The 26405-nt window shown below is 31.9% G+C and overlaps 8 protein-coding genes across 8 annotated transcripts, besides 4 other annotated features; 4 read left to right on the top strand and 4 right to left on the bottom strand.

The window, feature by feature from the left end:
- Positions 1-1009: 1009 nt before the first annotated feature.
- Positions 1010-1044: a terminal%2Cinverted (terminal inverted repeat of Kolobok-5_TV transposon ID:TVAGG3_0238690).
- Positions 1010-1149: a mobile genetic element.
- A 1944-nt stretch (positions 1150-3093) lies between these two features.
- TVAGG3_0238670 (phosphotransferase activity, carboxyl group as acceptor) lies at positions 3094-4285 on the bottom strand (the record flags this gene model as incomplete). Its single annotated transcript, XM_001305878.1, has 1 exon — positions 3231-4280. One exon carries the CDS (start codon positions 4278-4280, stop codon positions 3231-3233), a length of 1050 nt encoding a protein of 349 aa, XP_001305879.1.
- Positions 4286-4433: 148 nt separating this feature from the next.
- TVAGG3_0238660 (glycosyltransferase family) lies at positions 4434-5877 on the top strand (the record flags this gene model as incomplete). Its single annotated transcript, XM_001305879.1, has 1 exon — positions 4676-5647. One exon carries the CDS (start codon positions 4676-4678, stop codon positions 5645-5647), a length of 972 nt encoding a protein of 323 aa, XP_001305880.1.
- Positions 5878-6802: 925 nt separating this feature from the next.
- Positions 6803-8682: a mobile genetic element.
- TVAGG3_0238650 (uncharacterized protein) lies at positions 7925-8164 on the bottom strand (the record flags this gene model as incomplete). Its single annotated transcript, XM_001305880.1, has 1 exon — positions 7925-8164. One exon carries the CDS (start codon positions 8162-8164, stop codon positions 7925-7927), a length of 240 nt encoding a protein of 79 aa, XP_001305881.1.
- Positions 8683-9282: 600 nt separating the features above from the next.
- Positions 9283-9525, bottom strand: TVAGG3_0238630 (uncharacterized protein; the record flags this gene model as incomplete). The annotated part of the gene is made up of 1 exon (XM_001305881.2): positions 9283-9525. One exon carries the CDS (start codon positions 9523-9525, stop codon positions 9283-9285), a length of 243 nt encoding a protein of 80 aa, XP_001305882.2.
- Positions 9526-10367: 842 nt separating this feature from the next.
- On the top strand, positions 10368-10970 carry TVAGG3_0238620 (uncharacterized protein; the record flags this gene model as incomplete). The annotated part of the gene is made up of 1 exon (XM_051227607.1): positions 10368-10970. The coding sequence occupies one exon, from the start codon at positions 10368-10370 to the stop codon at positions 10968-10970; it is 603 nt and encodes a 200-aa protein (XP_051112593.1).
- Positions 10971-11167: 197 nt separating this feature from the next.
- Positions 11168-26405: part of a mobile genetic element that runs on past the window's edge.
- TVAGG3_0238610 (uncharacterized protein) lies at positions 11718-13209 on the bottom strand (the record flags this gene model as incomplete). The annotated part of the gene is made up of 1 exon (XM_051227606.1): positions 11718-13209. A coding segment is annotated over one exon (1492 nt), but the record flags the coding sequence as incomplete, so codon positions are not given.
- On the top strand, positions 13309-14013 carry TVAGG3_0238600 (His-Me finger endonucleases family; the record flags this gene model as incomplete). The annotated part of the gene is made up of 1 exon (XM_051227605.1): positions 13309-14013. The coding sequence occupies one exon, from the start codon at positions 13309-13311 to the stop codon at positions 14011-14013; it is 705 nt and encodes a 234-aa protein (XP_051112591.1).
- TVAGG3_0238590 (uncharacterized protein) lies at positions 14283-14783 on the top strand (the record flags this gene model as incomplete). Its single annotated transcript, XM_051227604.1, has 1 exon — positions 14283-14783. One exon carries the CDS (start codon positions 14283-14285, stop codon positions 14781-14783), a length of 501 nt encoding a protein of 166 aa, XP_051112590.1.

The following is a 26405-nucleotide window of genomic DNA, read 5'->3' as shown; positions in this document are numbered from 1 at the left end:
CTTCTTTTTCATATCAATTATCATTTTAAGGGATTTAATTTCATTTAACATCGTTCATTGCATTTCAGTATTAGCTTTTGATTTAGATAATCAATTATTTCAAAAAATTCAATATACTGGCAATTCTATCATTTATTGATTGGATACGGTTTCACCTCATATTCAACTTTGATTCTACAAAACTCATTTTGTTTTGATGATTGTCCTCTTCATATCGCAGTGAAACAAAACTCAATTGATATTGTCAGGTATTTAGTTGAGCATGATGCAGATGTTAATATGAAGTTATTTTGCTATCCATTAATATAAATCAATACTTCATGGGATCCTTTTTACATTATAATCTATTATAATCTTGTTATATTTTCTTTCTTATTATATTTTTAATTGCTTCACCAGGTTCTTATTATAATAATGAATGTCCACTTACTCTTGCAATCAAACAAAATTCTATGGAAATCGCAAAATGCTTAATTAATCATGGAGCAGATGTCAATAGTAGACTTTTTCTTTTTCTATTCATATCTTTCAACTGTTAATAGATTTGAATTTCTTTTCATATTCGCCCAAGCTTTAAGCCATTAATTGTAGCTTAATAATGTCCTCCGAATTTTCATCTCATTCACTAATTTATCAAATCCCATTTCTGATAATGACTGCCCTCTTACAATTGCAATCATGCAGAATTCAATTGATTTTGTTAAGTTCTTAGTTGAACATGGTGCAAATGTCAATATCAAACTTATTCTATTGGATTTCACATTTATCAATATTGAATGATTATTATGATAACATCTAGCATTGGTTTATCAAGTTCTCATTATATTAAAGAATGTCCACTATCGATTGCAATAAAACAAAATTCACCCGACATTATAACATATTTGGTTAAACATGGCGCTGTTAAAACAAATCATAATAAATGCTATATTTAGTGGGATTCTAATTATTAATAGGTGAATGCCATTGAAATTATATCAATAAAGACATTTTATTTCTATATTTTTAAGGGTGCCCTATAGACGATAGACCACCCTCAGAAAAGCACTTTTAAGGCTATTATATTGAGAACTAGAATCTGGATAATCCATTCATTCGAGTTCTAATAAGGTTAATTTTGTGATGTTTACATTATCGTTATAGGGCACCCTTAACAGATTGAAAAGAATTTTGGTTAATTACTTTAAATTTCCATAAATTTCTTATGAAATATAATATAAAAGTTGCTAAAATCGATTTCATATCATTCAAATTGCTAGAACAAGTGTTAATAATGAGTATAAAACTTAGGTTTAATCCTGGTAATCATTGTTAGCATAGTTTCATTGAAGAATGCTGATATGTTCATCAACAATAGGATTTCATAAATTGATTTCATTTTGCATCTAAGGATATTTCATCTTTTATCTTCAAATAAAAAAAAGCATTTAGCTAGGCTCACTGTTTTTCGAATATAATAGAATGATCTGATTAAAATAATGAGAAAGAATATAACATAACTCATTACATCTAACAAACTCAAGTGCAAAAAATGCGGAAAAACGATTAATTTACTTTCTAATGAAAATCTTCTCCGAAAATACCAGAAAACTAAAGCATATCTCATGTAAGAACATTATCTTTTTGCACCATGAGAAATAAGAACCTTCGTGATTTCTTTTTTACTTTTTTCTGCTGCAATATGAAGTGTGGTTCTTCCATCTTCATCTTTTTCATTGATATTCGCACCATGTGAAATAAGAACTTCTGCAGCTTCTTTACTATTATATATTGCTGCAATATGAAGTGCGGTTTTTCAATAATTAACTTTTTTATTGACATTTGCACCATGTGAATGGAAGTATTCCAAAAGGGATGGAATATTAAAAATCGATAAATAAACAAAGCATTTGTTTATATCATTAGTTTGATCGAAATGAACTAAAAAGGATTCAAGATTATTAAAAATTCCGCAATCTTCTAAATTGATCTCTATATTGTACTCATTCATCAAGAATGTAAAAAATCAATGTTGTGTGAAATAATTGCATATTTCAATTGATTGTATATATAATCACAATTATATTTATTATATTAAAATCCAAAAATAATTTTTGAGTTTCAGATCTCCATAATTTCCAATATAAATATATGTTTATTTTATTAAAAATAGAATGTTTAATTATTGGTAAAAATCGACCCGCTATTCATATGGCCTCCCATAAAGATGGATCAAGCGGAGCGAGAATGCAAAAGTGACATCGAGATTTACATGATGGAAAAGTGACAATTTCCCATAATGATGAATTTAACTATCCTATCTTTGAACCAATTCCGTTTCTCTAGTATAACACGCGATTTTCAAAAGCTTCAAAATAATTTCTATCCAATAAAACCTGGCCAATACAAATCTATTTCAAAAGATATTAAAGTCGATTCATTCAATATTGAAGGTTACACTCCTATTCACGGCGTCAATAAAAATACTGGTAAAATGGTGGCAAAAAGTATTATATTCTTTTCGGTTTTCATGTTATTCAATTTAATTTTGTTAACTTATTACTGTATAAGAGTGCGCAAAATGAGAGAAGTTCGATCAGATTATTCAATAGATAATTTTTCGTTGATTTCAAATAAAAGTGACTGAAATTGACAAAATTTGAATATTAATAACTATTGTTTCCTCATGCACATGCACAAAACCTATTTTTGTTAGTAAAATATAAATAATATTTACTTTATTCTTAATTTCTTTAAATGATTTTTTTTAAATCATGATTAATTGAGCATTCATATGTTTCTAATCATACAAAACAAATTTCCTTCTTGAAATTCTAACAATTCCTCATAAAGAAAAGATTATACTGGTGATTTTGATTGATTTTTAAATTGAAAATGAATAAAAAGTAGATTATGATAGAACATTAAATTTAAAAATTGATGGAAAATATATTGATGCATAAGAATCATTCTTGGATTGAAATTGCAACCAATATTTTTTTAAAAGTTCAAGAGAATTGAGTAGAATACTCTAAAGATTTTCCATGTATTCTTAGAAAAGGTAAATTAAGAAAATTCAATTTAGAAAAATAAAAAAAAAATTAATATTTTAATAATAACAATCAAATTAAAGTAAATAAATCGCTTATTGCACTTAACGTAAAGCAATGATTCATATCGAAATCAAAATTTTTTGATAAAATATAATTTTGATTCTGAATTTTTCTGAATTTCAAAGGTAAATGCTTGATTTACTTTGTATCTTCAGAAGCATAGAATTTGGTAAGTTCAGTTAAGAAAATCGAGTGAATCTTATCGATCGCATCTGTAATTGAAGAAATATCGATGATATATTGAGGCGGGAACTTCGATGCGAGTAGTTCTTGTAATTTGTGAGCGTTGTGTTGAATTTGACAGATTCTATCTCCGCAATTTCCTTTTCCACTTGTAAAAAGGAGAGAGCATCTGATAGATTCGTCGATAATTTGCTTTGGCTTTGTAACGCATATTGGAAGTATGAATCCCATCTTTCCATTTGCGATTTTACTCATATTATCAACTTTAAAGCAATCAAGTGGAATAAGTGAGTTTCCACCGCATAATTTCAAGAAGTTTGTTGGATCTAAGTGGATTCCTTCAATAATCAAAGGTTTTCCATCAGTTAATGTTTTAGTAATATCTCCAGCAATTCCGGAAATGGCGATGTTGCAATCTGTCTGGTAAGCATGGATAAAATCTTCTGTAGACGCGTAGGCTGTATTCCAGAATTTGGAGTTCATGTGGTCGTTCGTTCCATTTGTTAAAGAGTTTACGATACTTGTTTGCAAAATCGTGGAGATATTCAGACGCTCACCGAGCTGGAATGCGAGAGAAGGCTTTCCAATAAAGCCTGTTCCTGTAATTAAAATGATTAATGGAACTCTTTCCAAATTGAAGCGCTGTATCAATTTAAATCTTTGTTGGAGGATTTCGGATCCGTCTGCCTTTGAAAGACGCTCAAAAACCATTGCTGTAAGCTCATCTTGAGTGACTTCATATCTTTTTGTATCAATTAAGTCTTTTTTGATCTTTCTTGGTATGTCAAGAGCAATGCTTGATGGAACTTGGCAAGCAAGTAAGTATCTGGAAAGGTTGAAACGACTATAGACATACTCATATTTATCAATCTTGACGTGAACAGAGATATTGTCGTATTTTGAACGAAGCATTCTCTCCTTGTGCTCATGGTGGATTTTAGATGGATTGATTAAGTCTGTGTTTATGTAGCTATTGAGCGTATCCCAAGTTAAAGTAGACTTCATTTGGGGTAAAAAAAATAAGACGATAAAAATTGCGATAGAAAATTTTACAATAATCGTTCAACTATCATTTAAATTTAAAATAATTCGTTTTAATATGAACTCTCAAATATCAAAGATTTTAAAAATGTCACTTTTTAATGCTTTATGAATGTTTTTCAATCATAATTTTAGCTTATATTTCCATTATTATCGGTCAATCATTTCAAGTACATGTGAGATTTTCCTATTGCGAATACATAAATACAACAAAGCTTATGAAAAATCGAGTTTTTTATAAAGTTCCGTTTTCGGATATATCTTTTTTTGTAGATTCAAATAAAAAAGAGGATATCAATAGATCGCTTGTTTCTAGACACCAATATGAATTTTATGGCGAAATTTCTCCTTCTTGTTTTATGAGATCGATAGTATACGTCGCAACATATGAAAATACATTTCTAGCAAGAATACCTGCGTTCTATCAGATTGGAATTTTACCTCATGATGAGTTTTATACTGATAAATTAAGATTAACACATAATACCGTTGGAAACTGCCTTTATGCTGTATTTTATATTCAAGAGTATCCTATGTTTGGTCATTTAATTCATGATTTTTTAGCTTCTATGATGTTTGTTCCTGAATACGTAAATAAATCTGGTTTTACAGTTATTGCTCCAAGATCTGGTAAAGAAATTGCAGATATATGGTGTAAATATCTTGGTATTAATGCAAATATTGTATCCCTGGCAGAAAATGAACAGATTCAGGCAGCGAAACTCTTTTTGATATCTGGAAGAAAGGCTGCTCATAGCGTTACTGTAGGTGGTATCAAGAGATTAAGGAAATACATTGAAGAAAGACTAAATTTATCCAATATTATTCCAACAAAATACGTATTAGGAAATAGACCAAAATCTGCATATAGATCTATATTGCACATTGATAAGCTATATGAATCGCTCAAGAAAATCAATGAAAACTTTGTTTTACATGAAAATGAATTTGATAATTTAGAAGAAAATGCTAAATTTTGGTCAGACATTAGGATATATGTTGGTCCTTGCGGGTCTAATATCTACAATTCGGTTTTTATGCGAGAGAATACCGGATTATGCTTATTATTTAGTCACATGGATCTCCCGAATGTCCATTTGTGCATAACAAGTAATTTTTATATGATCGGACTTGTCCAACAGTGTTTTAGAAAAGATAACTTTGAAAAATACGATATTCAACTATTTCTTAGGTATGTTAAGAGTGTCATCTACTGTGTAGATAATAAGAGATGGCCATCTGATATAGATATAGATTCTCCATTAGTTTCTCGATTTAAATATGAATATAATGATCCTCTTCCTGATATAAAGGCATTTGTTGGATCATAGTAAGGGTTTCGTTTTGCTAAAATTGTCACTTTTATAGCATATTTGTTTTTGGATGTTTTGCGAAACCAAAAAAAAAAAAAAAAAAAAACTATGATATACAATGTGTGTGTAAAGAAAATACTTTATTTACTAGTTAAAAAATCATTTGGTATTGATCAAGTTATTTTTTCTGGATAAGATATTATATGGATAATTGGATAGAAAATACAATTATATAATCTTGTACCTGGTTTAATTAAGCTAATTGTCATCAGAAACTTGTAATTTTTATGAATTTCAGATTTTCTTTTCATTACTGCTTTTCTTAATAGGTCAAGTTCTTATTTACGTTATAAAGTATAATATTTACAAATATCAAGTTATCATGTTTTTTGAGAAATTATGAGAAACAAACAAAAATGAAAAAGATAGGAATAGCAATGAATAGTGATGTGGGTATAGAAAATGTAAGAGATATGAATGCAAAGCAACCAGTATTTAGGACATTGACCATAGATTTCGAAAAAAAATGGGGTATTATTATTGTCGTCTGGCGGTTTTAGAGGACAATGCGAATTTTCAAATAATAGGATTTTTAGCCAGATAAAGAGCTACTCCATATATCATGTGTGTTTGCATACTATATACATAGATGGAATTGATGTTCTTCCTTTATTTAGGTACCGAAACATGCTTGAAAAATCTATTTTTTAGACGACAATGATAATTTTGTCACTTTTCCAGACGACAATAATAATTTGTCACCTTTTTAGACGACAATAATAATTTTGTCACTTTTCCCAGACGATAATAAAACATCCTCAAAAAAATGCTGCATATTGAGCGAAAACTATGATTATATTATAAGGCTGTCATTTAAAGCATAATGAAACTATTCCCTTTTCATTTTAATCGAATAAGATAGTAAAGATTTTTGAATTAGCTAGAAACTGATGAGATGTTTTCACAAATCAGATTTTTAATCTCTATAATGCATAATTCGCTCAATATCTCAATTTTGATATTGCGAGATATTTTTGCTATCGGTTTCGCAATTTTGACACAATAGCAAGAGGGTTCTATAAGCATTATTATCAACGTAGAATCTGAATATCATATCAGAAAATGTCGCAAATCTAACATTTACCCGACCAAATAGCAAAAATAATTGAATGAGGGGGCACAAACTTGCCCAGTGAGGTGAAGTGAAAAGTGACAGGTTTACATGTCAGAAATGTAAAGTGTCAGATTTGAAACAAAGAATGTATTAATTTATTATTATATGATAGAGAGATTTGGTAAGTTACTATCAAATTTGTAAGTAAGGGAAAAAAAGTAAGAAAGAAAAAAATTTTTAAAAAATAAAAAGCCACTCGCTTCGCTCGCGGTTGACAAAAAGAACAAATTCGAAAAATAATTGTATGAAATTACGAAACTAAGCCACTCGCTTCGCTCGCGGCTTAAGAAAAGAACAGATTCGAAAAAAGATTGTATGAAATTACGAAACTAAGCCGCTCGCTTCGCTCGCGGCTTAAGAAAAGAACAGATTCGAAAAAAGATTGTATGAAATTACGAAACTAAGCCGCTCGCTTCGCTCGCGGCTTAAGTAAACATCATATTTCAGATTATCGATACTAAATTTTTTTTTTATTTTATTACATTTTTTTTAAAGCTTCTTAACTTAAATCATGGAATGTCTCAAAGACAAAAGTAGCATACAGCATGTAAAGCTAAAGAAAGATAATCATAATTAATACCTTAATTTTTAATATTACGCATTTTTAGGTGCAAAATTTAAAAACATTCTAATACAATAGAGCAGTTTCCAAAAGTAGCATACAGCATGCAAAGCTAAAGAAAGATAATCATAATTAATACCTTTAAAGTTTAAAATCTTGATTTTTTTTAAAATCAAATATTTATAACTTTAATACATACAGCTTAAACCTTATACTTGTTTTCTCTTGTGAAAAAGCAATCTTACAAAGCTAACAATCCTAAAAAATAAAGAATTAAAATTTAATAATTTAATCTAAAATTAAAATCAAAATTAAATAAAATGAGTTCTTTGTAATAATACTTTCAAGGTAGGATATATTTTAGTGGGATCTATTGAGTCATCACTAACAGCATTGAGCAATCTATTGAGCATTGAAATACTCTCGATTTTTCTTTGTCTTTTTACATCAATTTCTGCGTTAGTTGCTTTTTCCATGATCCTAATGACACGGTCATCTGCTGGATTTTGATCAATTTTGAGTTTGATAACGAAAGATGGTATCACTTTTGTATAAATTTCTATAATAGCATCATCAATTCTGAGATTTTTTCGATCAGGAAAATAGTCATGTTTGAGTGTTCTAAAATGAGCTTCGGCAATATTGTTAGTTGCGTCGCCTTCACGCCTGTCACGAGCAATCCATCTTGATATGTTGTAACGCCATTGTCAGTTAAAGTATTGAGATGCTGTTGGATCTGTGTCGAGCAACTCCAGAACTTGATCATAGGCAGCATTTGCTTCTTCCTCATGTTCTGCATCTAATTTGAAGACCAATCCTTCATCAAATTATAGAATTGTTCAAATTTTTTCTTGAGAAGAAAACTTATTTGATTTGCGAAGAATTGCACGAAGAACATGTACTCCGCACCAAAGTATTTGAGCTTGTGGAATGCTTTCTTCTATTGCTTGAGCTATCTGTGGAGCACAGTCCATGCTAATGTATTCTGGCTCAATTGTTACCCATCTGAGATAGGCGCACACGCAAACTTGAATGTTTTGATAAGTGTCTGGTTGACAAAAGAAATATAAAAAAGGGAAAATGTGAAAATCTTTGATTTTGCCAGTAAATGCATACAATGAAATGTTTGATCGCAACAATTTATAGGTGCTGTCTATATGAAATGTCTTGATACTATGCGCATAAGCTTTGCCTTCAAAAGGCGCATAATAGAAACACATATTATTGTCTGAGACTTCAAATGCAATGAGATCATCTGGAGATTCTTCTTGTACTGTCTGAACAAAGATTTGCAATGACACAACATCGTCAGGAGAAGTTAGTATCCCTATCTTGGGTACGGCGGCACTGCGTTCCACCTTACCCAAGATAACGATTTGACACTTTACAAAACCGCTAACGTATATTTTACAACACAAACGACAACACTAACTTAACCTTAAATATTTACAAAGCCGCCAACCACTTCACCTCACTAACATTTTCGCTAACGACTTCACTAATGAAAAAATAAACGTTCTCGCTAACGTTCCCATTAATGTTCTCATTTACAAAAGTATTGCAGCGCTTCCCATTGCTGTGCTTCACACAATAGTTCATATTCTTCAGTATCGCTGCTGTCACTCCAATCGTCAGAGTCAAAATCACTGTCAAAATAAATGTATGTAAGTTTTGACAAAGCTAATGAAACACGTTTACCGTTTGTATCTATTGCTTTTATATATCTCCCATTATGTTTATTGTCATAAACGCTCAAACTAACTTTACCCTTTCTCCCTCGTATCTGATAGAATGTATTTTCACGAGGAACGAAGAACAAATTCTTGAACTCATGACCGTTGTAGTTTGTTATCTCAATAGTTTTCGTCATTACATCCAAATAAAAATTTTCAGTAAAAATAAAACTAATGAAATATTTTATTCCTCACTGTCGTCTGCTTTCTCCAACTCTTCTAACTTCTTCCTAAGTTTAGTAATGTTGTCCTCATGAAGTTTAATCTTTCTCAAAATTCCTTCTTTATCTAATGGTTGCTTTATCTTTCTAAACTGAACTCTACCATCCTTCATAGTATGAATGTAAAAACCTTCTGGAATAGTTCCTGATTTAATGTATTCTACCAAAAACTTTTGTTTCATTGCTTCAGTGACTTTAGTCGTCATTTCACTCTAAGGTGAAGCTAGCACAGCGATAATGGATTTCATGACTTTTAGTATTTCATGCAATCTTAACAGATAGCCTTACAAGTACTTCCAGTGTCCCTAGCTGTCCCTCCTTTTTATATAACTCCATGACATTTATAATCTCGCGAAACTTAACAGGTAGCATAACAGATTCAAATCAGATGAGGTTTTGAACCAAAATTTCTAAGCAACGTTGTCCAGGATTTTTGAGGAACTAGGGACAGAGTGTGGCAAAGTCCAAGATTTAATTTATCTTCATCTGTTTCATCAGCTATCTCATCTAATATGCCAATATTTTATTCATAACTCGTGGCAAACTCACTAACTTTCATTATGTTCATCTGCATGCTTCATCTGATAGAAAGTATGACTTTCATTAACTCTGTGAGATAATGAAAACTACTAGGGACAGAGACCATGGCAAAGTTCATGACTTTCATTATTTCCAGAACTTAATGAAAACTACTAGGGACAGAGACCATGGCAAAGTTCATGATTTAATTTATTCTCTCACTAACAACAAGTACAAACTCCAACACTAACGACAAAAATAAATGTCCTCACTTCTTAACAAAGTAATATGTGCTTCTTACACCACCATAGCTCAAACGTTTCTTTTCAAACATCGATTGAAACTTATTTTGAGCCATTGGCTTTAGTCTCTTTTTCTTCAAATACGCCAAGAAATCTTCTTCACATCTTTTCACTTCATAGCCTTCTTTAAACTCCTCCTTGTTAAGTTCTATGAAATCCTTTATCTCATTCTTTGTTGCAATGGCTTCTTCACGAACGACATTGTGAACTATTTCATCACTGTTCTCATGTATGACCTCCTCACTGTTCTCATGAACTATTTCAACACTGTTCTCATGTATGACCTCCTCACTGTTCTCATGAACTATTTCAACACTGTTCTCATGTATGACCTCCTCACTGTTCTCATGAACTATTTCATCACTGTTCTCATGTATGACCTCCTCACTGTTCTCATGAACTATTTCATCACTGTTCTCATGTATGACCTCCTCACTGTTCTCATGAACTATTTCAACACTGTTCTCATGTATGACCTCCTCACTGTTCTCATGAACTATTTCAACACTGTTCTCATGTATGACCTCCTCACTGTTCTCATGAACTATTTCATCACTGTTCTCATGTATGACCTCCTCACTGTTCTCATGAACTATTTCATCACTGTTCTCATGTATGACCTCCTCACTGTTCTCATGAACTATTTCAACACTGTTCTCATGTATGACCTCCTCACTGTTCTCATGAACTATTTCATCACTGTTCTCATGTATGACCTCCTCACTGTTCTCATGAACTATTTCATCACTGTTCTCATGTATGACCTCCTCACTGTTCTCATGAACTATTTCATCACTGTTTCATGTATGACCTCCTCACTGTTCTCATGAACTATTTCAACACTGTTCTCATGAACGACCTCCTTACTGTCTTTCATAAGCGTTTCAAAATCTCCTTTACTCATTACTTCAATCTCATGCTGTTCACAATAGTACTTAAACTCACTGTATATGTCTTTGTTGTATGTTATATTGCTTCCCATGTACTCCATGAATTTTTCAAGCACTTCCTCATAATTCACTGTTTCTTTCTTTCCACGACCTTCTAATATCATACTTGCTTCGTAAATATAACTTCTTGCAGAACCGTCTCGCTTTCTACTTCTCTTCACAAATTCTCTCATCTTGCCACCAAATACATTTGAACTACATGCAAAGAATTCATTCTCCTTCGCAAATTCTTTATATCTTCTGTAGCACTCTGTACAATTCCATCCGGATACAAACTTTTCATAGAACTCCTCGTAAAACATTTGGTAAGGTGTTTTGTTCATTTCGATGAGTTCTTGTTTAGCCCTGGTGAATGGTATCTTCCTTACATCAAATTCACTTAAATCTTTCTCATGAAGTACGTCAGTAAGTTTGAATAAAACTCTTCATTAAAGCTTTCAATGAGATTTGAGAAATATTCGTAATTTCCTTTGTATCTGCTGCTTACGTCAATGACAACAAATCTTCTGTCGTCTTTGTCAATCTTTACTGAGTTGAAGTTGTTAGATATCATGATGATATTACAAACATTCTCTATCTTTCTTACTGGCTGACACTTCTGATTTAAGTCCAACTGAGTCTCTGTTACTATTGACTTTAGTGCGTCGTGGTTCATGACCTTAGACGTATCGCATGAGCTTAGTTCATTGCATACGATGAGCTTCATGTTCTCAATAGCAGCATTGAATCTACCAACCACATTCTCTATTGCCGTTATATTATTGTTGGCGTACTTGCTAATGAGCTCGCATAGAACATTACTAAGTACATTCTTACCAGTTCCTTGCTTTCCTATTAACAAAAGTACTGTTCCAGTCTTTCCACAAGGATTTTGAACGATGTAGGCGAACCAGTTCAAAACATACTCATAAAGCTCTTCATCCTCATTACATATGACATCGTGAACATGTTTCAAATATCCTTCAATAATGCTTTCATCTACTTCATTCAGTACCTCATACTCATATCCTCTGAAATAGCTGTAAATGTCATCTCTTTCGTCAAAGAATCTCATGCCTGACTTCATAAGATAGTTCTTGTTCTGACCCGCTTCATAAATCATCAGTGCGTTCACATCCTTCTCCTCAATACGTCCTACATAAACACTCTTCATGAGCTTATTGAATTCCTTGCTATCTACTGACACAAGTGTTGTTGTGTCTCGTATTCCATCATAATCTTTCACTAGATATGTCATACGTGCTCCGTCAATAACAACAACACATCTTCTTAAGTCATTTATAACACTAGCTATGTCAATACCGTCCTCACTCATGTACTTATTTCTCCTCAAGTCCTTTAGTGTGAAAGTGTCTCTAAGTTCTATTTCAAGCAATTCATTTACACATCCTTTGCAATACTTCTCTATAAAATATTTCTGTCGTTCTTTACTAAGTTTCTTAACAGCTCTGAAGAACCATGTGTTTTGACTCAAACATCCTTCACAACTTCTCTCATTCATTCCTAGTTCTTTCATGTCATTATCTTCAACCTCTATGGTCTCATTGACTAAGGTCAAAGGGTTCTTAGTCATTGCTGGTCTTATCTGAAACAATGTTTGTGCAACAGGTTTAACTAGTTCAGCAACGTCCTTCCTTAATATGAATAGCTGTTTCCACTCATCTTTGCTAACAGTTCTTTCATAACCACTGACAGTAATGATTTCATTTGCTGACCTTAGACGCTTATGTTCTATCATTTGTATTGCTTTTGTGTAAGGCTTTCGTGAGCATAGGTTGTATATGTCATTCCTGCAATGTTCATTCATGCCAATAGTACTAAATCCTTTCTTTGCTGTTGAGTGCATAATATCCATTAGTTCCTGTGTTCGTATTGCTGTCTCATAAAATACAACAAGACCTTTGTCATCTATGACGTACTTACCGAAAACATTGCTTATATTCTTTAACCATGAAATAACATCCTCATTCATGCTGTCAAACATGAAGTAAGGTCTTACATACTCTTCACTTATAAGATACTCCACAAAGTACTTGTTAAGCTCTATGTCCTCGTGAGCGATTTCATTAGGTTTGATATTAGTTCCTTTTGTCATTGCTGTCATGTACTTCACTCTCATAGTTCCTTTCAATAGCGTAAAAGTACTTCATTGTTTCATAACTGCTCTAAATTCTGTTCAAAATTCGTACAACATAACTTTTAACATTAGTGAAAGAACATGAGCGAAACAACAACATCTAACATTACAGAAGAAGTCAATGACAATGCCGATGAAAACATTACAGAAGGAGCTAGTGAAAATATTGACGAGTTCAGTGAGGAAGAAGATATTGAGGACGTCAATGAGAACGTTAGTGGGGAACAAACTCAATGGGAAACATTGAGAAATCATGAAGATTATGAGATTTGTACGACATATCCTTTTACTATTCGTCGAAAGAAAGACAAACATATTATGAGTGAATGCTTAAATAATTATGGTTATATTGTGCTTAGTTTAAACAACAAAATGTACTTAAAGCATAGAATTATTGCAGAACAGTGGATTGAAAATCCAAACAATTTGAAAGAAATAGACCATATAAATCATGATAGAACGGACAACAGAATCTCAAACCTTCGTTGGTGTTCTAGATCTGAAAACAATAGAAATAAAAGCAAGTATGGCGATATAGTTTATGAGTTCGTTGATGAAATATCTGACGAAGCTGTTGAAATAACAGATTATGGTAAGCATTCGTTTGAGTTCTACTACTATGTTGAGAATGAGGACGCATTCTATTATTATACAGGTCTTAACTATCGAAAACTTCATATAAACTTTACAAAAACAGGTGCTGCTTATGTTTGTATGATAGATACAGAAAACAAGAGTGTAATCTTATTCATAAACAAATTCAAACGCTTGTACGGGTTCATGTAGGACAAACATTATTTTTCAACACTAACGCCAACACGTAGGACAAACATTCATGACTAACATTACTGTATAACATAGACACTTTGACAAAACTTCATCGTAAATGTTTTGTCAAAACTTCATCGTATATGCTTTGTCAAAACTTCATCGTATATGCTTTGTCATGATTTCTTCGTATATGCTTTGTCAAAACTTCATCGTAAATGCTTTGTCATGACTTCATCGTAAATGCTTTGTCATAACTTCATCGTAATGAGTGTAAATGATTTCATATGATTGCTTCCCTCGGAAAACCGAGGGAAGAGATTCCATATGAAAATCGCAAGAATTTGGCTCCTGGTTTGAAATATTATTATGTTCATAGACTTTTAGTAAATGCTTTGTCAAACATGAACGTAAACACTATGTCAAACATGAACGTAAACACTATGTCAAACATGAACGTAAACTCTATGTCAAACATGAACGTAAAGACTTCATCGAAACTAAACGTAAACTCTATGTCAAACATGAACGTAAACTCTATGTCAAAACTTCATCGTAAACACTTTGTTAAAACTTCATCGAAACTAAACGTAAACACTTTGTCAAACATGAACGTAAACACTATGTCAAACATGAACGTAAACTCTATGTCAAACATGAACGTAAAGACTTCATCGAAACTAAACGTAAACACTTTGTCAAACATGAACGTAAACTCTATGTCAAACATGAACGTAAATGTTTTGTCAAGACTTCTTCGTATATGTTTTGTCATGACTTCATCGTAAATGTTTTGTCAAAACTTCATCGTAAATGCTTTGTCATGACTTCATCGAAACTAAACGTAAATGCTTTGTCAAACATGAACGTAAACTCTATGTTAAACATGAACGTAAACACTTTGTCAAACATGAACGAAAGACTTTGTCGAACTTCATCGTATATGTTTTGTCATGACTTCATCCAAACTAAACGTAAACTCTATGTCAAACATGAACGTAAAGACTTCATCGAAACTAAACGTAAACTCTATGTCAAACATGAACGTAAACTCTATGTCAAAACTTCATCGTAAACACTTTGTTAAAACTTCATCGAAACTAAACGTAAACACTTTGTCAAACATGAACGTAAACACTATGTCAAACATGAACGTAAACTCTATGTCAAACATGAACGTAAAGACTTCATCGAAACTAAACGTAAACACTTTGTCAAACATGAACGTAAACTCTATGTCAAACATGAACGTAAATGTTTTGTCAAGACTTCTTCGTATATGTTTTGTCATGACTTCATCGTAAATGTTTTGTCAAAACTTCATCGTAAATGCTTTGTCATGACTTCATCGAAACTAAACGTAAACACTTTGTCAAACATGAACGTAAACTCTATGTCAAACATGAACGTAAACACTTTGTCAAACATGAACGAAAGACTTTGTCGAACTTCATCGTATATGTTTTGTCATGACTTCATCCAAACTAAACGTAAACTCTATGTCAAAACTTCATCGTAAACACTTTGTTAAAACTTCATCGTAAAGACTTCATCGAAACTAAACGTAAACACTTTGTCAAACATGAACGTAAATGTTTTGTCAAGACTTCTTCGTATATGTTTTGTCATGACTTCATCGTAAATGTTTTGTCAAAACTTCATCGTAAATGCTTTGTCATGACTTCATCGAAACTAAACGTAAATGCTTTGTCAAACATGAACGTAAACTCTATGTTAAACATGAACGTAAACACTTTGTCAAACATGAACGAAAGACTTTGTCGAACTTCATCGTATATGTTTTGTCATGACTTCATCCAAACTAAACGTAAACTCTATGTTAAAACTTCATCGTAAAGACTTCATCGAAACTAAACGTAAACACTTTGTCAAACATGAACGTAAACTCTATGTCAAACATGAACGTAAACTCTATGTCAAACATGAACGTAAACTCTATGTCAAAACTTCATCGTAATGAGCGTAAATGACTAAAAAATAATGTTTAGGTGAAGAGGTGAGATTTCACCTAATTTTTCACCCTGTTGAATTTTCATGTCAAAACTTCATCGTATATGTTTTGTCATGACTTCATCGTAAATGTTTTGTCATGACTTCATCGTAATGAACGTAAATGTTTTGTCATGACTTCATCGTAAATGTTTTGTCATGACTTCATCGTAATGAACGTAAATGTTTTGTCATGATTTCATCGATGAACGTAAATGCTTTGTCAAAACTTCATCGTATAGCTTTGTCATGATTTAATCGTAATGAACGTAAATGTATTGTCATGACTTCTTCATCGTAATGAACGTAAACACTTTGTCAACATGAACGAAAGACTTTGTCGAACTTCATCGTATATGTTTTGTCATGACTTCATCCAAACTAAACGTAAACTCTATGTCAAAACTTCATCGTAAACACTTTGTTAAAACTTCATCGTAAAGACTTCATCGAAACTAAACGTAAACACTTTGTCAACATGAACGTAAACTCTATGTCAAACATGAACGTAAACTCTATGTTAAACATGAACGTAAACACTTTGTCAAACATGAACGAAAGACTTTGTCGAACTTCATCGTATATGTTTTTGTCATGACTTCATCCAAACTAAACGTAAACTCTATGTCAAAACTTCATCGTAAAACACTTTGTTAAAACTTCATCGTAAAGACTTCATCGAAACTAAACGTAAACACTTTGTCAAACATGAACGTAAACTCTATGTCAAAACATGAACGTAAACTCTATGTCAAACATGAACGTAAAACTCTATGTCAAAACTTCATCGTAATGAGCGTAAATGACTAAAAAATAATGTTTAGGTGAAGAGGTGAGATTTCACCTAATTTTTCACCCTGTTGAATTTTCATGTCAAAACTTCATCGTATATGTTTTGTCATGACTTCATCGTAAATGTTTTGTCATGACTTCATCGTATATGAACGTAAATGTTTTGTCATGACTTCATCGTAAATGTTTTGTCATGACTTCATCGAATGAACGTAAATGTTTGTCATGATTTCATCGTAATGAACGTAAATGTTTTGTCATGATTTCATCGTAATGAACGTAAATGCCTTGTCAAAACTTCATCGTATATGCTTTTCATGATTTAATCGTAATGAACGTAAATGTTTTGTCATGACTTCTTCATCGTAATGAACGTAAACACTTTGTCAAACATGAACGTAAATGCTTTGTCAAAACTTCATCGTATATGTTTTGTCATGACTTCATCGTATATGTTTGTCATGACTTCATCGTAAACACTTTGTCATGACTTCATCGTAAATGTTTTGTCAAAACTTCTTCGTAAATTTTGTCAAAACTTCATCGTAAATGTTTTGTCATGACTTCATCGTAATGAACGTAAATGTTTTCATTAATGATTTCATAAATGTTTTGTCATGACTTCATCGTAAATGTTTGTCATGATTTAATCGTAAATGTTTTGTCAAGACTTCATCGTATATGTTTTGTCAAGACTTCATCGTATATGTTTTGTCAAACATGAACGTATATGTTTTGTCATGATTTCTTCGTAATGAACGTATATGCTTTGTCAAAACTTCTTCGTAAATGCTTTGTCATGACTTCTTCGTATATGTTTTGTCATGATGCAAAAATAATGAGTTCATTTACTCACAATATTTTTGTACAAAATGTAAAGTATGGCGGTTTGAAACCGTCGGGAACCTTCACTTTTTTGACGAAGTGCAAATCTTCACTTCGTGTCAAAACTTCATCGTATATGTTTTGTCAAACATGAACGTAAATGTTTTGTCATGACTTCATCGTAATGAACGTAAATGTTTTGTCATGACTTCATCGTATATGTTTTGTCATGATTTCATCGTATATGCTTTGTCAAACATAAACGTATATGTTTTGTCAAGACTTCATCGTATATGTTTTGTCAAGACTTCATCGTATATGTTTTGTCAAGACTTCATCGTATATGTTTTGTCAAACATGAACGTATATGTTTTGTCATGATTTCTTCGTAATGAACGTATATGCTTTGTCATGATTTCTTCGTAAATGCTTTGTCATGATTTCTTCGTATATGCTTTGTCAAACATAAACGTATATGTTTTGTCATGATTTCTTCGTATATGTTTTGTCATGACTTCATCGTAAATGCTTTGTCAAGACTTCTTCGTAATGAGTGTAAATGACCCAAAAATAATGTTTACGTTAATGTTTTCAGGTTATTCAATAATTAATTATTTTTGAAGAACTGAAGGTGCTACCATGTTACCATGTGCTACCAGGTTAATTAACTTCTCTGAAAAAGTGTGACAACATGACATTTTGACAACACAGCAGGATTAATGAGGAAGGTATTTATGAATTATTTTTGAAGAACTGAAGGTGCTACCATGTTACCATGTGCTACCAGGTTAATTAACTTCTCTGAAAAAGTGTGACAACATGACATTTAGACAACAACACAGGAGGAAGGTATTTATGAATTATTTTTGAAGAACTGAAGGTGCTACCATGTTACCATGTGCTACCAGGTTAATTAACTTCTCTGAAAAAATGAGACAACATGACATTTTGACAACACAGCAGGAAATAAACTTCATCGTAATGAACGTATATGTTTTGTCATGATTTCTTCGTATATGTTTTGTCATGACTTCTTCATCGTAATGAGTGTAAACTCTATGTCAAACATGAACGTAAACTCTATGTCAAACATGAGCGTAAATGTTTTGTCATGATGATTTCATCGTTAATGCTTTGTCAAACATGAACATAAATGCTTTGTCAAACATGAGCGTAAATGTTTTGTCATGACTTCATCGAAACATGAGCGTAAACACTTTGTCAAACATGAACGTAAACTCTATGTCAAACATGAGCATAAACTCTATGTCATGACTTCATCGAAACATGAACGTAAACTCTATGTCAAACATGAGCGTAAACACTTTGTCAAACATGAACGTAAATGTTTTGTCATGACTTCATCGTAATGAGCATAAATGACCCAAAAATAATGTTTAGGTGAAGAGGTGAGATCTCACCTGTTTTCTCACCTCTTTTCTCACCTCATTGAATTTTCATGATTTCTTCGTATATGCTTTGTCATGATTTCTTCGTAAATGTTTTGTCATGACTTCATCGTAATGAGCGTAAATGACCCAAAAATAATGTTTAGGTGAAGAGGTGAGATCTCACCTGTTTTCTCACCTCATTGAATTTTCATGATTTCTTCGTATATGTTTTGTCATGATTTCATCGTATATGTTTTGTCATGACTTCATCGTATATGTTTTGTCATGATTTCATCGAAACTAAACGTATATGCTTTGTCATGACTTCATCGTAAATGTTTTGTCAAACATGAACGTAAATGTTTTGTCATGACTTCATCGTAAATGCTTTGTCAAAACTTCATCGTAATGAGCATAAATGACCCAAAAATAATGTTTAGGTGAAGAGGTGAGATCTCACCTCTTTTCTCACCTCTTTTTTCACCTCATGAATTTTCATGACTTCTTCATCGTAATGAGCGTAAACTCTTTGTCAAACATGAGCGTAAATGCTTTGTCAAACATGAGCGTAAATGTTTTGTCATGACTTCATCGTATATGTTTTGTCATGACTTCATCGTAAATTTTTTGTCATGACTTCTTCATCGTAATGAACGTAAATGACCCAAAAATAATGTTTATGTTAGAATGTTAGATCTAACACCTTTTCTAACAGTAAAGTATTATATCTATTAAATCGTCTATGATGTAAATTGTGTATAGAATGAAATGAAGGTAGATGTGTATATCTAATGAAATCCTCCATGTTAGAAAACATGTTAGAAAAGGTGTTAGATCTAACATTCTAACATAAACATTATTTTTGGGTCATTTACGTTCATTACGATGAAGAAGTCATGACAAAAAATTTACGATGAAGTCATGACAAAACATATACGATGAAGTCATGACAAAACATTTACGCTCATGTTTGACAAAGCATTTACGCTCATGTTTGACAAAGAGTTTACGCTCATTACGATGAAGAAGTCATGAAAATTCATGAGGTGAAAAAAGAGGTGAGAAAAGAGGTGAGATCTCACCTCTTCACCTAAACATTATTTTTGGGTCATTTATGCTCATTACGATGAAGTTTTGACAAAACATTTACGATGAAGTCATGACAAAACATTTACGTTTATGTTTGACAAAGCATTTACGATGAAGTCATGACAAAGCATATACGTTTAGTTTCGATGAAATCATGACAAAACATTTACGATGAAGTCATGACAAAACATATACGAAGAAGTCATGACAAAACATTTACGTTCATGTTTGACAAAACATTTACGATGAAATCATGACAAAACATATACGAAGAAGTCATGACAAAACATTTACGTTTATGTTTGACAAAGCATTTACGATGAAGTCATGACAAAGCATTTACGTTCATGTTTGACAAAACATATACGTTTATGTTTGACAAAGCATATACGTTCATGTTTGACAAAACATTTACGAAGAAGTTTGACAAAGCATATACGAAGAAATCATGAAAATTCAATGAGGTGAGAAAAGAGGTGAGATCTCACCTCTTCACCTAAACATTATTTTTGGGTCATTTATGCTCATTACGATGAAGTCATGACAAAACATTTACGTTCATGTTTGACAAAGCATTTATGTTCATGTTTGACATAGAGTTTACGTTCATTACGATGAAATCATGACAAAACATTTACGTTCATGTTTGACAAAGCATTTACGTTCATGTTTGCCAAAACATATACGTTTATGTTTGACAAAGCATATACGTTCATGTTTGACAAAACATTTACGAAGAAGTTTGACAAAGCATATACGAAGAAATCATGAAAATTCAATGAGGTGAGAAAAGAGGTGAGATCTCACCTCTTCACCTAAACATTATTTTTGGGTCATTTATGCTCATTACGATGAAGTCATGACAAAACATTTACGTTCATGTTTGACAAAGCATTTATGTTCATGTTTGACATAGAGTTTACGTTCATTACGATGAAATCATGACAAAACATTTACGCTCATGTTTGACAAAGCATTTACGTTCATGTTTGACATAGAGTTTACGTTCATGTTTCGATGAAGTCATGACAAAACATTTACGCTCATGTTTGACAAAGCATTTATGTTCATGTTTGACAAAGCATTTATGTTCATGTTTGACAAAGCATTAACAATGAAATCATCATGACAAAACATTTACGTTCATGTTTGACAAAGTGTTTACGCTCATGTTTGACATAGAGTTTACGTTCATGTTTCGATGAAGTCATGACATAGAGTTTATGCTCATGTTTGACATAGAGTTTACGTTCATGTTTGACAAAGTGTTTACGCTCATGTTTCGATGAAGTCATGACAAAACATTTACGCTCATGTTTGACAAAGCATTTACGTTCATGTTTGACATAGAGTTTACGTTCATGTTTCGATGAAGTCATGACAAAACATTTACGCTCATGTTTGACAAAGCATTTATGTTCATGTTTGACAAAGCATTTATGTTCATGTTTGACAAAGCATTAACGATGAAATCATCATGACAAAACATTTACGCTCATGTTTGACATAGAGTTTACGTTCATGTTTGACATAGAGTTTACACTCATTACGATGAAGAAGTCATGACAAAACATATACGAAGAAATCATGACAAAACATATACGTTTATGTTTGACAAAGCATATACGAAGAAATCATGACAAAGCATATACGAAGAAATCATGACAAAGCATATACGTTCATTACGAAGAAATCATGACAAAACATATACGTTCATGTTTGACAAAACATATACGATGAAGTCTTGACAAAACATATACGATGAAGTCTTGACAAAACATATACGATGAAGTCTTGACAAAACATATACGTTTATGTTTGACAAAGCATATACGATGAAATCATGACAAAACATATACGATGAAGTCATGACAAAACATTTACGTTCATTACGATGAAGTCATGACAAAACATTTACGTTCATGTTTGACAAAACATATACGATGAAGTTTTGACACGAAGTGAAGATTTGCACTTCGTCAAAAAAGTGAAGGTTCCCGACGGTTTCAAACCGCCATACTTTACATTTTGTACAAAAATATTGTGAGTAAATGAACTCATTATTTTTGCATCATGACAAAACATATACGAAGAAGTCATGACAAAGCATTTACGAAGAAGTTTTGACAAAGCATATACGTTCATTACGAAGAAATCATGACAAAACATATACGTTCATGTTTGACAAAACATATACGATGAAGTCTTGACAAAACATATACGATGAAGTCTTGACAAAACATTTACGATTAAATCATGACAAAACATTTACGATGAAGTCATGACAAAACATTTATGAAATCATTAATGAAAACATTTACGTTCATTACGATGAAGTCATGACAAAACATTTACGATGAAGTTTTGACAAAACATTTACGAAGAAGTTTTGACAAAACATTTACGATGAAGTCATGACAAAGTGTTTACGATGAAGTCATGACAAAACATATACGATGAAGTCATGACAAAACATATACGATGAAGTTTTGACAAAGCATTTACGTTCATGTTTGACAAAGTGTTTACGTTCATTACGATGAAGAAGTCATGACAAAACATTTACGTTCATTACGATTAAATCATGACAAAGCATATACGATGAAGTTTTGACAAAGCATTTACGTTCATTACGATGAAATCATGACAAAACATTTACGATGAAGTCATGACAAAACATTTATGAAATCATTAATGAAAACATTTACGTTCATTACGATGAAGTCATGACAAAACATTTACGATGAAGTTTTGACAAAACATTTACGAAGAAGTTTTGACAAAACATTTACGAAAAGTTTTGACATTGACAAAAGTTTACGATGAAGTCATGACAAAACATATACGATGAAGTTTTGACACGAAGTGAAGATTTGCACTTCGTCAAAAAAGTGAAGGTTCCCGACGGTTTCAAACCGCCATACTTTACATTTTGTACAAAAATATTGTGAGTAAATGAACTCATTATTTTTGCATCATGACAAAACATATACGAAGAAGTCATGACAAAGCATTTACGAAGAAGTTTTGACAAAGCATATACGTTCATGTTTGACAAAACATATACGATGAAGTCTTGACAAAACATATACGATGAAGTCTTGACAAAACATTTACGATTAAATCATGACAAAACATTTACGATGAAGTCATGACAAAACATTTATGAAATCATTAATGAAAACATTTACGTTCATTACGATGAAGTCATGACAAAACATTTACGATGAAGTTTTGACAAAACATTTACGAAGAAGTTTTGACAAAACATTTACGATGAAGTCATGACAAAGTGTTTACGATGAAGTCATGACAAAACATATACGATGAAGTCATGACAAAACATATACGATGAAGTTTTGACAAAGCATTTACGTTCATGTTTGACAAAGTGTTTACGTTCATTACGATGAAGAAGTCATGACAAAACATTTACGTTCATTACGATTAAATCATGACAAAGCATATACGATGAAGTTTTGACAAGGCATTTACGTTCATTACGATGAAATCATGACAAAACATTTACGTTCATTACGATGAAATCATGACAAAACATTTACGTTCATTACGATGAAGTCATGACAAAACATTTACGATGAAGTCATGACAAAACATTTACGTTCATTACGATGAAGTCATGACAAAACATTTACGATGAAGTCATGACAAAACATATACGATGAAGTTTTGACATGAAAATTCAACAGGGTGAAAAATTAGGTGAAATCTCACCTCTTCACCTAAACATTATTTTTTAGTCATTTACGCTCATTACGATGAAGTTTTGACATAGAGTTTACGTTCATGTTTGACATAGAGTTTACGTTCATGTTTGACATAGAGTTTACGTTCATGTTTGACAAAGTGTTTACGTTTAGTTTCGATGAAGTCTTTACGATGAAGTTTTAACAAAGTGTTTACGATGAAGTTTTGACATAGAGTTTACGTTTAGTTTGGATGAAGTCATGACAAAACATATACGATGAAGTTCGACAAAGTCTTTCGTTCATGTTTGACAAAGTGTTTTACGTTATGTTTAACATAGAGTTTACGTTCATGTTTGACATAGAGTTTACGTTCATGTTTGACAAAGTGTTTACGTTTAGTTTCGATGAAGTCTTTACGATGAAGTTTTAACAAAGTGTTTACGATGAAGTTTTGACATAGAGTTTACGTTTAGTTTGGATGAAGTCATGACAAAACATATACGATGAAGTTCGACAAAGTCTTTCGTTCATGTTTGACAAAGTGTTTACGTTCATGTTTAACATAGAGTTTACGTTCATGTTTGACATAGAGTTTACGTTCATGTTTGACAAAGTGTTTACGTTTAGTTTCGATGAAGTCTTTACGATGAAGTTTTAACAAAGTGTTTACGATGAAGTTTTGACATAGAGTTTACGTTTAGTTTGGATGAAGTCATGACAAAACATATACGATGAAGTTCGACAAAGTCTTTCGTTCATGTTTGACAAAGTGTTTACGTTCATTACGATGAAGAAGTCATGACAAAACATTTACGTTCATTACGATTAAATCATGACAAAGCATATACGATGAAGTTTTGACAAAGCATTTACGTTCATTACGATGAAATCATGACAAAACATTTACGTTCATTACGATGAAGTCATGACAAAACATTTACGATGAAGTCATGACAAAACATTTACGTTCATTACGATGAAGTCATGACAAAACATTTACGATGAAGTCATGACAAAACATATACGATGAAGTTTTGACATGAAAATTCAACAGGGTGAAAAATTAGGTGAAATCTCACCTCTTCACCTAAACATTATTTTTTAGTCATTTACGCTCATTACGATGAAGTTTTGACATAGAGTTTACGTTCATGTTTAACATAGAGTTTACGTTCATGTTTGACATAGAGTTTACGTTCATGTTTGACAAAGTGTTTACGTTTAGTTTCGATGAAGTCTTTACGATGAAGTTTTAACAAAGTGTTTACGATGAAGTTTTGACATAGAGTTTACGTTTAGTTTGGATGAAGTCATGACAAAACATATACGATGAAGTTCGACAAAGTCTTTCGTTCATGTTTGACAAAGTGTTTACGTTCATGTTTAACATAGAGTTTACGTTCATGTTTGACATAGAGTTTACGTTCATGTTTGACAAAGTGTTTACGTTTAGTTTCGATGAAGTCTTTACGATGAAGTTTTAACAAAGTGTTTACGATGAAGTTTTGACATAGAGTTTACGTTTAGTTTGGATGAAGTCATGACAAAACATATACGATGAAGTTCGACAAAGTCTTTCGTTCATGTTTGACAAAGTGTTTACGTTCATTACGATGAAGAAGTCATGACAAAACATTTACGTTCATTACGATTAAATCATGACAAAGCATATACGATGAAGTTTTGACAAAGCATTTACGTTCATTACGATGAAATCATGACAAAACATTTACGTTCATTACGATGAAGTCATGACAAAACATTTACGATGAAGTCATGACAAAACATTTACGTTCATTACGATGAAGTCATGACAAAACATTTACGATGAAGTCATGACAAAACATATACGATGAAAGTTTTGACATGAAAATTCAACAGGGTGAAAAATTAGGTGAAATCTCACCTCTTCACCTAAACATTATTTTTTTAGTCATTTACGCTCATTACGATGAAGTTTTGACATAGAGTTTACGTTCATGTTTGACATAGAGTTTACGTTCATGTTTGACATAGAGTTTACGTTCATGTTTGACAAAGTGTTTACGTTTAGTTTCGATGAAGTCTTTACGATGAAGTTTTAACAAAGTGTTTACGATGAAGTTTTGACATAGAGTTTACGTTTAGTTTGGATGAAGTCATGACAAAACATATACGATGAAGTTCGACAAAGTCTTTCGTTCATGTTTGACAAAGTGTTTACGTTCATGTTTAACATAGAGTTTACGTTCATGTTTGACATAGAGTTTACGTTCATGTTTGACAAAGTGTTTACGTTAGTTTCGATGAAGTCTTTACGATGAAGTTTTAACAAAGTGTTTACGATGAAGTTTTGACATAGAGTTTACGTTTAGTTTGGATGAAGTCATGACAAAAACATATACGATGAAGTTCGACAAAGTCTTTCGTTCATGTTTGACAAAGTGTTTACGTTCATTACGATGAAGAAGTCATGACAAAACATTTACGTTCATTACGATTAAATCATGACAAAGCATATACGATGAAGTTTTGACAAAGCATTTACGTTCATTACGATGAAATCATGACAAAACATTTACGTTCATTACGATGAAGTCATGACAAAACATTT

This window comes from Trichomonas vaginalis, chromosome IV (assembly GCF_026262505.1).
Source record: "Trichomonas vaginalis G3 chromosome IV, whole genome shotgun sequence".
Lineage (NCBI taxonomy): Eukaryota > Parabasalia > Trichomonadida > Trichomonadidae > Trichomonas > Trichomonas vaginalis.
Note: the sequence above shows the minus strand (reverse complement) of the source record. Positions and strands in the feature narration are given on the sequence as shown.